We start from the raw sequence: 12,500 nt of genomic DNA on the forward strand, positions 1-12,500 counted from the left end.
CGTCCACGTGATGTCGGAACCCCGGGTTGCACTCGCAGTGATAGGAGCCTCTGGTGTTGACACATCTGTGCTGGCAGCCCCCGTTATGGACCTGGCACTCGTCAACATCTGCCGGAGAACAGAGAAAAACACACTCAAAAGAGATGCCTGGGCTTTCGTCTCATGTATGTATGTTGTCCTTAACATGGTGCTGTCCGCATTTCATGAGTGACCCAGAGAGAAAAGAGTGAGCGAAGAAGAGTGTGTGTGTGTGTGTGTGTGTGTGTGTGTGTGTGTGTGTGTGTGTGTGAGTTTGTAAAACTCCAGAGTAAATAGCAAATAGTGTTCATTCTTGTCAGGAGGGACATGACAGGACCAAAGACACACTGCGTCTGGGGGAGGGCAGAAATGTGAGGACAATGCCAATCAGCAACAATAATATAATTTGTGTGTGTGTGTCTTTGTGTGTGGGTGTGTGTGTATGTGCGTGTGTTTGTGTGTGTGTCTTTGTTTGTTAGTGTGTGTCTGTTTGTGTGCGTGTGTATGTGTGTGTCTTTGTGTGTGTGTGTGTGTGGGGGGGGGGGGGGGGTACAGTTTTACATCCCACAAACACATCTTTTGGGGACACTTTCAATGTCTGTGTTTATCTGAAATCAAACAGCCCCCTCCCCCCCACCACACACGGATTAGAACAGAGGAAAATACAGTAGTCATCTATATTTTCACCTCCTCTTCTTTCAGCTGTGTCCTTCTAGACTGAGTTACTGTAGACTGCAACTATAAACACGTAGGCAAACACGTGAGCAGTCATTCCTTCTCCATGGGAATTGAACCCGTGACCTTAGCGCTGCTTGCACAGTTATCGCCGCTAACGTCTGCCACCAGTTGACTTACAGCACTCACAGCGCTCGGGAGAACTACATTTCACCTAGCATGACGCTGATCAGTGGTCACGGCTCATTGAAGGGTCAGAAAAGAGCTGATTATTTTATGGCGTTGACTGTTGCCTCCCACAGAGATCAGAGACTACGCTGCCATGCCGTGTTAAGCGGGTCTTTCGCTGCAATAAAACCCAATGAGACATCGACCCCCCCTGCCCCCCCCCCCCTGTCCCTGGGACCTAGCACAACAGGAACCCCTCAAGGGCTCCCAGAGGATGCTGGGAAACGAAGTTTATGGCCCCTGTAAAAATATACACTCGACACGCCAGCTCTCAATATTACTATTGCCCTCAGGCCAATGGTCACTCAATAACCGGTCTGGAAATTAAAGTGGGTTTCAAAAGAGGCACGATGGGTTCTGATGACACATGCTTGGGTCTGGTGGCCCGCTCAGAATGGCACTGAAGAATCTGCAGCCTCAGCTATTTGCGTGGGCAGACGGCAGGGGCTGGCACTGGAGAGCAGAGGCTTGTGGGTAGTGACGGTACTTTATTAGGAGGACTGAAATTAAATGAAAAAGCAGCACAGTGGGAGACTAATAGGAGAGCTGGGAACGGATGAGTGACCAGCAAAAGTGAATGAGCGACCTGGAAAAGACTGGAAAGGCTCTTACACACACATACACACACACACACACACTCATATTTCACACTTAATTTTACAGTCACACACACACAATTGCAAACACACACAGGGGAAAAAAACACACTATCTGAATTTCTCTCTATGCTGTACACACACACAACTCATAAAATTCAAATCTTGACTCGACCTTCCTTTTCCCCACTAAAAGTAATTCTACAAATCCATCTGCCTTTTCCAAAGGCCCTTGGTGACGCTGTGCATTCCCAGGTTCCTGAGAGCGACGGTCTCATCCTGCTGCTTCCTGCCTCTGGACAGAGTCACAGGGGCCCTGGAGACGGTGCCAAGGTATCAGAGACTGGAACCCTCTGGAACCCTCTGGAACCCTCTGGACCGAGAGCCACAGAGATCAGCAGGGGCCCTGGAGAGGCTGCAGAGGCGTCAGAGACTGGAACCCTCTGGACCAAGAAAGACCGGAGGAAAGGAGCGGGGGGGGAGCCTCTGGATTCACCCTTTATATTGGTATATAGAGAGATGTAGAAAATGGGAAAGAGAGAGATGTAGAAAGAGGGGAGGCAGAGGGAGAGACAGAAGGAGAAATACAGATACAGAAAGAGATAAAGAAAAAGAAAGAGATAAAGAAAAAGAAAGAGACAAAGTAAGAGCGGGAAACAGAGGAAAATAAAGGGAAAGAGAGAGGGGTTGCTGAAGTGGAACGGAGGAGAGAGGGAGGTCTGGGTGCTTCTCTGAGGGCAGCCCTTCAGCCAGGAGCCAAATGAGTGAGTTATGGGTCTCTGTGATCGGCCTGTAAAGCCCAGGTTCAAAGGCTTTTCTTCAGAGGCCAAGAATGTGGGCTATTTGAGGCATCCGTGAGCGGAGATAGCACCACATGTACTCCGGCAGTCCTTCTCAGGGGAAAGGGAACGGCCAGTCCCCCGAGAAAAAGCAATCAGGTGAAGTTATGGACATTTAGCACAGGAGTGCGTGGCCTCATGACTGCAGCCCGCAGGAACACTGACTAACCCTGTGACCTGATCAGGCATCGGAAGTTACATTCAGAAAAATACGGAAAAAGACATCACAAGATTACCGTTTTGAAGTTTTGAAGTACATTAAGACGTTTACTGGTGTCAACTATGATTCATTAGTTAACAACCCTTATATTAACATACAAAATAGATATTAACATACAAAACCGCAAACAAACCTACTGAATAACAGCACTGAAGTGAGTGGTTGCTTCATGACCACATTTCTGGCACCAGCCAAGGTGAACAGATTTTTCCCCACCGATCTCGTGTTTCAGATGTCACTGTGATGTCATGCTGCCGTGTGTCCCCTTCTGATCCTGACCCGACGAGTCCGTCTCGATCAGGCCTGTTTTCCCTGCTCCGCTCACGGTGCCAAAACAGCAAACCTCAACCAGAGCCAGAGCAACACTGAGCACAATCTCCATTCCATTTATTCCATTCTCCATTCATTTGACGGTCATGCAAGCAGCGTATGAGTGACAGTGGTGACTCTCAAATGGTGGTCAACACTGCCGCTGACATTAGAATTTTCCATTCCATTGGTATTCCATTCCATTCTAGAATTTCAGAAAAATCTAGAATGAAGCCATATATCCAGATTTCCGATATTACAGTTATGGTTGCCATTTAGCAGATGTTTTTATTCAGTGGGACTTTGTTTTTAAACAAAAAATTGCAACCATAATAATGTTCCCAAGAAGTTATAAACTCTTAAAGAGGGAGAGCAGCAACACTCACAATCACCTCAGATTTAAAGCTCAAATGAAAGTAACTGACGGACTCAGCTCACAGCTTATTCCTCAGCCTCTCCGTAGCCCGCTGGTGTGTGTGAGGGACACACCAACACTGGTGTGTGTGAGGGACACACCAACACATCAGTATCTCACTGTTAGACGTCTCTCAGACTGCAGGGGAGGGGAAGCGTTCCTAAAATAACCAATTTGTCACCAGACTCTTGTTTTTCTTGTCGTATTTTTCTTCAAACAGAGGCCAGAGTCTGCCCGGCCTCCTGTGCCAATGTAAATCACTGGCTCTCCAAGAGGAACAGCAGCGGGCACATACCCCCGTCTATACCACTCAGACAACCTTTTACAGCCAGATCTATTACAACAATTAGGAGCTGCGAGTGGCAACCCCAATATCCATTTACACACAAAAAACACCAACGAGGCAGTGGACATTTACCTTTCTCAGAAAAAGGCAATCACACCGCTCTCCCGCACTATTTATCTATCTCTGGCTTTCTCATTCTCTTATTCAGGTCAGCCCCTCTGTAGTGGATACCAGAATATATCTTATAGAAATATATTATCATATATTTTGCAAATGGTTTATGCAAAAACTATTGCCAGAAACTGGTAGCAGAAGCAAGGTTGGCAAGCACACACAAGACCAGTGGAGAATAGGTGTTAGACGCTTTGCAGCAAAATCAAAAATCAACCACAACGCTTTCTGTTGAAATTTTGGTTTTCGAGGACACTCAACGGAGCTTTCTGAGGCTGCTATAAAAGTGAGCCAGTGGTTATGGCTGAGGTGCTCACAGACTACTTGGGGACGTGTGAATGAACCTGTATTACATGAAGAAACCCATGCCATGCCATAGTAGAATGAGATTGATGTTTAGATAATTAGGCAGTGCATCATTCAGACACTGAGATATGCATGTTGAAACCTTTTCAAGGTGTATCTTGAGGGGTATCTGCTGTTGTCCCCTGGTATTGACATGTGTCCTAACTGTCGTGAGTATGGAGGTGTATCTGCTGTTGTCCCTGGTATTGACATGTGTCCTAACTGTCGTGAGTATGGAGGTGTATCTTGTTGTTGTCCTGGTATTGGACATGTGTCCTAACCTGTCGTGAGTATGGAGGTGTATCTGCTGTTGTCCGGTATTGACATGTGTCCTAACTGTCGTGAGTATGGAGGTGTATCTGCTTGTTGTCCCTGTATTGACATGTGTCCTAACTGTCGTGAGTATGGGAGGTGTATCTGCTGTTGTCCCTGATATTGACATGTGTCCTAACCTGTCGGTGAGTATGGAGGTGTATCTGCTGTTGTCCCTGATATTGACATGTGTCCTAACCTGTCGTGACCATGAAGAGGGGGGTCTGGACACCAGAGGAAGACGCCCACTTGGACCACCTCAGTGAAACACCGACAGAGGAAGACCGCCGCTTGACCACCTCAGTGAAACACAGACAGAGAGAAGGTGCCCGCTTGACCACCTCAGTGAAACGCTCCCAAAGGCATTCTTTGTTGTTGTTAAGTGTAAGTATGAGTGTTGTAGTGCACCCTGTTGTGTAATAGGGTTGGGTATGATTCCTTGCATGTGACAGTGACAGGTTTGGCCACTGTGGGAAGTCCCCAATAGATTCTTCATCATAGAATTTAACATCTTTTTTCCTATGTATAACTTAAAACAGATTTGTGGTTCATCTGTGTGAAATGCGAGTGTGCAATCACAAGCACACAAACAACACAAACTGTAGTGACAAAGCTCACATACATGCAAACATAAATACACACATACAACATACATACATACAAACATACATACATACATAGATAGATACATACATACTATACATACTGTAAACACACACACACACACACACACACAACACACTCACACTCACACTCACACTTGCAGGCTCCTGCTGCCAGAAGCGGTCTCTCGTCCAGGAGGAAGGTTGGCAGACTGCAGGAGCCGAGCCGAGCTCACTTTCCATCCCAGCGTCGCCCGTTTGTTTTCTTTAGTATTTCCCCAAACTGCTCCAAATCTGGGTCTCTCTCTCTCTCTCTTTCTCTCTGTTTCTCTCTCTCTCTCTCTCTCTGTCTCTCCCTCTCTCTCTCTCTCTCTTCCTCCACTCATAGAAACCACGAAGCCACAGCTGCCCCTGGTTAGATATGAGCTGACTGAAGATGGCACAGTTGCCAGGCTCTGGTCTGACTCTAAGCCTAAGTGTCACCACACACACACACACACACACACAACACACACACAGTAGCTGTTGGACTCAGCACCAGTGGTTCCGGGGCTGATTAAAACAGCTCACATGAGGTTAAAACTCACTTCATTCAAATCAATTCAATTGATTCAGGAAATGTGGCTGGAAGAACAAAACAGAGGTTCCTATTAGAACCAAATTAAGAAATAAACCTTGTCCTCATGTATACAAATCAGTAAACGCACACCGAGTTGTGAAGCTGAAGTATATATGATAAGCAGTCTTGCACATCCACTATTTATACTACATGACGTGGGACACTACAGAATTGCCCAGCATCTCTAGAGTTTTTGCAAAGACACACAGCTCCTGATCACTCACACTCTCACTTACAGGAAATTATTCATCTAGACCAGGAATGTGGAATAATAAGTGGACATTTTGGGAAGTAATTGGGAAATACAGAATAAGTGATTCAAGTGAACATGATAACATAATACGCCCATCACTTACCTAAGTAGCTTAGTAACTTTGTAGCTTCACCCCTCATTATTTACTAGAAGGACACGTCCAAACACACACTGATGAATTATAATCATTTAAGACAGATGCACATGATGCTGTAGACTACTACTCACCTGGGCTCAGGTATCCATGTTGTAGCGTTATATCTAGGAAGGCAGTTGTAGCAGTTGTAGTTTCTTCTGGGTACCAGTGATGAGAGTAAAAGGCACCATGTGATATGCCAACATGAGCCCAGAACAGAAGCAGCAGAATGTTCTGCCTGCTCTGCAGTGCCATGGTTGAGTAATTACAGGGACAGAGAGCAGCGTTTCTTGCAGATCTGCTGCACAGATTCAACTTCAGGCTTCTCAATAAAAGAATGGTTTGTAGCAGAAAACTAGCTGGCAGAATTGAAAACCCCAAACTGAGGAAGTAGATGGCTCACTGGAGTCCTACCCAGAGACAAACCTCAGCCCTTAATTATTCATTTTCCACCCATTCCTTTCTCTCTCTCTCTCTCTCTCTCTCTCATCAGGTTCAGCTCTATATTTAAAGTCTTGCCCCCTTTTCTTTCTCTATCTTTTTTTTATGTATTTTTCTCTCTGGCCTTTCTATCTCTCCCTCTCACTTTCTCAAAGACCTCCTCCATGTGCTCTCTCAAGTCCAGCTCAGACAACCCACTCCCTCCCTCTCTCCATCTCTCCTCTCCTCTCCTCTCCTCCCTCCTCTTTTTCTCCTCCAGCGTACCAAGAATTCAAGCTCCCATTCTCTTAACCACTTTACTTAACATCGCTTCAGTCAAGCAAGTCCTGAATTCATTGATGGTCAAACGAGCAAAGCAACGAACAACGAGTGAAGTCCGTCGCACATGAACTAACGTTATTGCGTGGCATGTCGGAGCATTGTGCTGACCCAGCCATGTTTGCGCGTAGGATATTGAGCATGGTATTAGATTAGCAAAACGATTTTGCCAAAGTATTAAATTAGCTTAAGCTCATGTGCAGTGGACTTTGCTCATTGCCAGTTGCCTGTCAATGAAACGAGTGCCCGTGGTGGGTGAGGTTTATAAGAGAGTTATAAAGGTGAAGATTTAATAGCACATATTAAAGGTGGTATATATATGTCTTTAAATTATACAAGCAGATGAATCAGCATCAAAATGTCTGTGGATTTCTCACAACTTCAGCATAAATTCCTGGAGTACAGTTTTATCCGTCCTTAAATCAAAACATCAGAAGAAGGGCATGAATCACGGAGAGAAACACTGTGAAGATGTGTACGCCACTCTTTCTTCTCAGGCCAAACTCGTTTCAGTGCTGAAATCAGCTCGCATCGGCAGAAATGCATTTTAAAGGTCAGGCTCTCTTGGGCCTGAAGGACGTGACCGGCTCAGTTGGCAACAAACAGAAATTGTAGTGAAAAGGGATTCCATTGGTTTATCTGCAGATAATTTGAGTCATTTAATCACACGCCTCAGACAGGTTTGAGAGGGAACTTGTGTGCTTTGGACGCCCTTCCCCCCAGAGGCAGCAGACTCTAGCCCAAACCGCTCTCCCATATCCTGCTCACGATAAACCCAACAATTTCTAGCCTTCCTTTGTGATAAGGCCACCATTGGCCCAGTGCATTTGGATCATATATATATAAAGATATCTACACTACATTGAAGTACTTTAAAGGCCGAGACTGCATATGATGTTGCCACTTCAAAAGAGCGCTTCATATAGCCAGCCATCGCAGACAGTCCTCAGTCCTCTGGGGCTGATAGGCTGGCAGTACCCAGGGGGGCATTTACAGTCTGAGGGGCCTGACGGGCTGACGGCCCTGGGCTCTAAAAGAGCTGCCTATCGGCCACTCAGACAGCTGAGGAGAGGATTGCAGGGCCAGACACTTTCCAGACACTAACAGAGAGAGAGAGAGAGAGAGAAGAAGAAGAGAGAAAACAGATAGAGAACAGAGAGAAGAGAGAGAGAGAGAACAGAGAACACAGAGAGAACGGAGAGAGACGAGAGAACTGAGATAACAATCACTGTTGCCCCTAGATGGGTTAACTACGACCCAACCAAACCCAACTCGGCCCTACCTGTGGTTTCCCAAAAGCATCATTTTGTAACGGCCATACTGAAATGACCGAGATACTGCAATGTGAAACACGCTCTCTCAGTAACCATGGCCACTGCAATGCAGCTCTAACCCTGGCCAGTGGTCTTGCTGACAGCTCAATTCCATAACTCCTGGCATGGGCGGTCCTGGTGGGCACTGATACTACTGGCACGAGTAAAAGACAACGGGTAGTGCCAGGTAAGGATTCACTTTAATAGCGGGGTAAATTAGGTCGAATCAGCACACAGTAAGCCGAAAGGTAAGCAAGACACAAACACAAAAAAAATCCAGAGGCATCCTGGCATAAATCCTCACAGGCTCAAAATAACTCCTTGGGAGGTTTTGAACTCATTCTGAGGTGTCAAGCTTCAATTAGCACAAGAAAAAAAACTATTCAATGGATGTGCACATTCAAAATACACATTTCTAAGGTAAATATAATATTTAATCTTTGACATGTTTTTCTACCATGTTGGCTCACACTTTCACCCCTACAGGAATTCAGCAGGTTTAGGCAGCTTCTTGTTGTGACGACTCAAATCCAAGACCCTAGGTAGGATTTAATAGTTTTTAGTGAAATTTCCTCAGGCTGACAAGGCGCAACCGCCGTGAAAAATGATACTGCCCTAAATAAACAGAAGAAAACACCGAAAGACCAAAGCTCACCGGCCGCTTTAATATTTCAGCAAATCAAAGGTGACATTTCGCTAAATAAAACACTGTTCAGCGAATAAACCGCAAAACTCTTTCTGTCACCCGTGGCAGAGCCAGTCACGACGCTGTGGATGAACAGTACGGTTCTGTGTGGAAGAGTGAGTCACACTGCTTTTCATTAAAGAGAGCGCAGACACTGCTTCAGGGGGCCTAGATTGACCCCTGTTTGGCAGCCATTTTGAGTGTGGAGCTTAGAAGTAGCCCCTGTGACTACCCACTGACGACCCAATCAGGGGCCTGCCAGCTGCCGCTGCAGACACCCCAAGCCCTGCGGACAGGAGCACAGAGAGGAGGTGGATAGCCTTGGAAACACCATTACCAGCCCTGCATCCCAACACTGTGCTGGCGTCGGTGCTCAAAGCAGTTGAACCGGAGAGGGCCCTCGCCTTGAGCTGGCACAGAGCTGACAAACCGCTGCCAGACCCAGTCGGATCTGGGCCGCATCCGCGCCGGACCCGCACCAGCAGCGTTTCAGAGTCAACAGCTTCCCATTATCCAGCTGAGCATAACCGATAATGATAGGCCCCACTCATCGCCCCAGCAGGCATCACCACAGAGCTCCAACCTCAAACACACATCGGCACTGGGCTCTTTGTTTTCAAGGCTATTTTCTTTTTTCTTCTTCTTCTGTTCTTCTTCCAGAGAAGAAGATGACAACAACAAAAGTGCTTGGTGCCGATGCTTAGAACAGCGTCCTTCAGACCACACTGCTTCCTTACCGAGCTGCACAAACAGATGGCACGCGCCGTTACCTGACTTAAAACGAGTAGAGGGATGTTTCCATTACCGCTTTGTTGCAGTTCACTAGAGCATGATGGGGTAGATAAGCATGGGCTTATTGGTTGCTGAGAGATGGGCGGGTAGGTGTTCTCAGGCCAGACTGGAGAAGTTGTTAATGTTAAAAGGTTCCCGTTTGTGACATGGTCATGTGTTTTATAACAACAGTGCTGAGTTTGTGGGTCTCGCTTTACCAGCGGCAAAATAAAAACAGAGAAGGACACAGAAGGGCGGCCAAAACAGTTAGACTTTCTCTTTTCTCTTCAGGCTTCTTGGTAGGAATTCAACTTACCTTAACATAAAACAGAGCTAAAGTATCTGTACAAAAAATAATACAAATGTCTCTCATAGCAAATAACAACTTTCATGAGATTACAACAGGTTTGTTGACCTTAAAATCACTGAAGGTCACTGATCTTCCCCAAACACAATTTGATGTAATGACAGAAAGAGTAAATTAATCCGACGGGGCCAGATTGTACTTCAGGGCTAAAATGGGGAGTATAATCAGGTAGTGTAACCCAGCCTTTAAACAGACAATAATGTGATAATGTTCCTGCCACTGATATAATAATCGTAAAAAATAAATTAGATTTCTCGAGAATGCAAATCGAGATTTTTGCTGAATGGGCTTAGACACCAAAAGCTCCATACGGTTGGCATCAACCCCGCCAGGCCTATGGTGTGTGTGTGTGTGTGTGTGTGTGTGTGTGTGTGTGTGTGTGTGTGTGTGTGTGTGTTTGTGTGTGTGTGTGTGTGTGTGTGTGTGTGTGTGTGTGTGTGTGTGTGTGTGTGTGTGTGTGGTCTAGCACAGGGATTCTGTTGACACAGACGTGCTTCTAAATTTCATTTGTTTCATATTAACCAGCCGAGCCAGGTCTCCCCTGCAGCTGGCATGTGTGTGGGTTGAAGTTGGTTGAGAAATATGATGAGAGCTCAAAGCTCATTACACCCAAACCAGGAGACCAGGAGACCAGGAGTGCAGTCCCACAGCGTGTGCAGCTGCAGTCTGCAGCAGTTGGCTGGTAACTTATTCTCACAAAGTATTTACATTAAAATCAGTTAACTTCACACAGAGATACAGGTGTACAGACACACACAGACATGAACACACACACAAACACAGACAGACCGACACACACACACACACACACGTACGCAGGCACGCACACACACACACACATACACACACACGCAACTACACAGACTACCTCACACAGGCAGTTCTCTTATTTAAACACAGCCAGATTAAGGTAATTTCAGGTCTCATTACCAGGGAGATGAGTTCAAAACAGCCAGAAAGACAGACCGTTACGTCATGTCCTGGATAGCAACCCCATGAGCTACTAACATGTTCACCGGAACAGGCCCAGAACAGGCCCAGAACAGGCCCATAAGTGGGCCAGAACCGGGCCGGAGTAAGCTGTTGCCTACAAGACCCAACTATCTGATCATCAAAGGCCACTAGTTGATTGGCTACATAAATAAGATGGTAATACTCGCCAGACACACATTTCATCACTTAACCACAGAGTGTGGATAAAAGAAATGTGTTTTTTTGTTTGTTTTTCCATGAAAAATGAATGCAAGTGGGTAGGAAATCAATGACATCAAAGCCCTGTGTGCCCGCTCATCTCACATGCAACTGTGCGTTTACATCTCACAACAGCACGGTTGCAGCGCAACCAGCCAGAGGGGCATAAATATCACTAACCAGAAGCAGCGACGCGGCATCAAGGCTGGGGGAGAGAGAGGGCTGCGGGGAGAGGGGCGTGTGGTGAGCGCTCTGGGGTGTCTTCTGAACTGTGGTTAGAGTGTTGCAGGGCAAATGGAGGATGTCTTATGGACTGTGGTGAGATATTTTAGGGAAGATTTCAGGGGGTCTAATGTACTGTGGGGAGAGTGTTATGGGTGACCCAAGGCTCAGCTCCAGCTCCAGCTCCAGCTCCAGTAACAAAAGAACAGAGGAAGGTAACAAAGGTAGCCAACTGCCACTGCCAACTGCGTACATAGACAAACATTGTGTGTGATGTTATTCATAGTGTATTTCAAAAGGTTACGGTTCGATACAGAATGGTTTCCATAAAGCATATGTATGAAGCACTGGTGAACTTGTCTTATTTCAGAAGGCCCTCTTACAAAAGCCTTAAGCAGACTTGAATGTACCCTTGGACAGGCCATGAGAAGAAATAGACCTTTACAAAGGCAATGGGATGAAGTGTACTTCCATTAAGGCCGTGGGTGTGAGTGAATGGTTGGTTGGGTGCACTGCACTGGTTAGGTCATGTGTCTCCATGTGAGTGTGAATGTACCTGTGCATACTGTATACCAGGTGGGTCAATATACCTGTGCATACTGTATACCAGGTGGGTCAATATACCTGTGCATACTGTATACCAGGTGGGTCAATGTACCTGTGCATACTGTATACCAGGTGGGTCAATATACCTGTGCAAACTGTATACCAGGTGGGTCAATGTACCTGTGCATACTGTATACCAGGTGGGTCAATGGACCTCTACAGAGGCAATGAGCGACTGTCCCTTCGCATTGATCCCGTAAAGTGACTATTCCACTGCACAGGCAGGGTCCAAGAGGGTGAAATGCGCGTGTCAGACCTGTCACAGCCCCCAGGGGGCAGCACTCACCCCTGCAGGTCTTCCCGTCGTCCTGGAGCTCCTGTCCGGCAGGGCACTTGCAGTAGAAGCTGCCGATGGTGTTGCAGCAGAGCGCCTCACAGCCCCCGTTGGTCTCCTCACATTCGTTCACGTCTGCCAGGGGAAAGCAATGGATGGCCAATCAGCACAGCACAGATTGGGTGTACAGAATCAAACAAATACCCAGAGAAATATAAATTCTATTTAACTTGGATAATACTTCTACCCCAGGGGTTCAAAACAAACAGATGAAGCACGAGATTAAGG

At 46.5% G+C, this 12,500-nt stretch overlaps 1 protein-coding gene across 1 annotated transcript in view; it reads right to left on the bottom strand.

Annotated features, from left to right (window-relative positions):
* megf6b (multiple EGF-like-domains 6b) overlaps positions 1 to 12,500 on the bottom strand; it is a 138,013-nt gene that overhangs the window by 28,041 nt on the left and 97,472 nt on the right. Inside the window, 2 exon segments of the mRNA XM_042707716.1 lie at positions 1 to 108; positions 12,225 to 12,347. The exon segment at positions 1 to 108 is cut by the window's left edge and continues 15 nt beyond it. Of these exon segments, the coding sequence (XP_042563650.1) occupies positions 1 to 108; positions 12,225 to 12,347 (231 nt within the window).

Source organism: Clupea harengus, chromosome 5, assembly GCF_900700415.2.
Source record: "Clupea harengus chromosome 5, Ch_v2.0.2, whole genome shotgun sequence".
NCBI lineage: Eukaryota > Metazoa > Chordata > Actinopteri > Clupeiformes > Clupeidae > Clupea > Clupea harengus.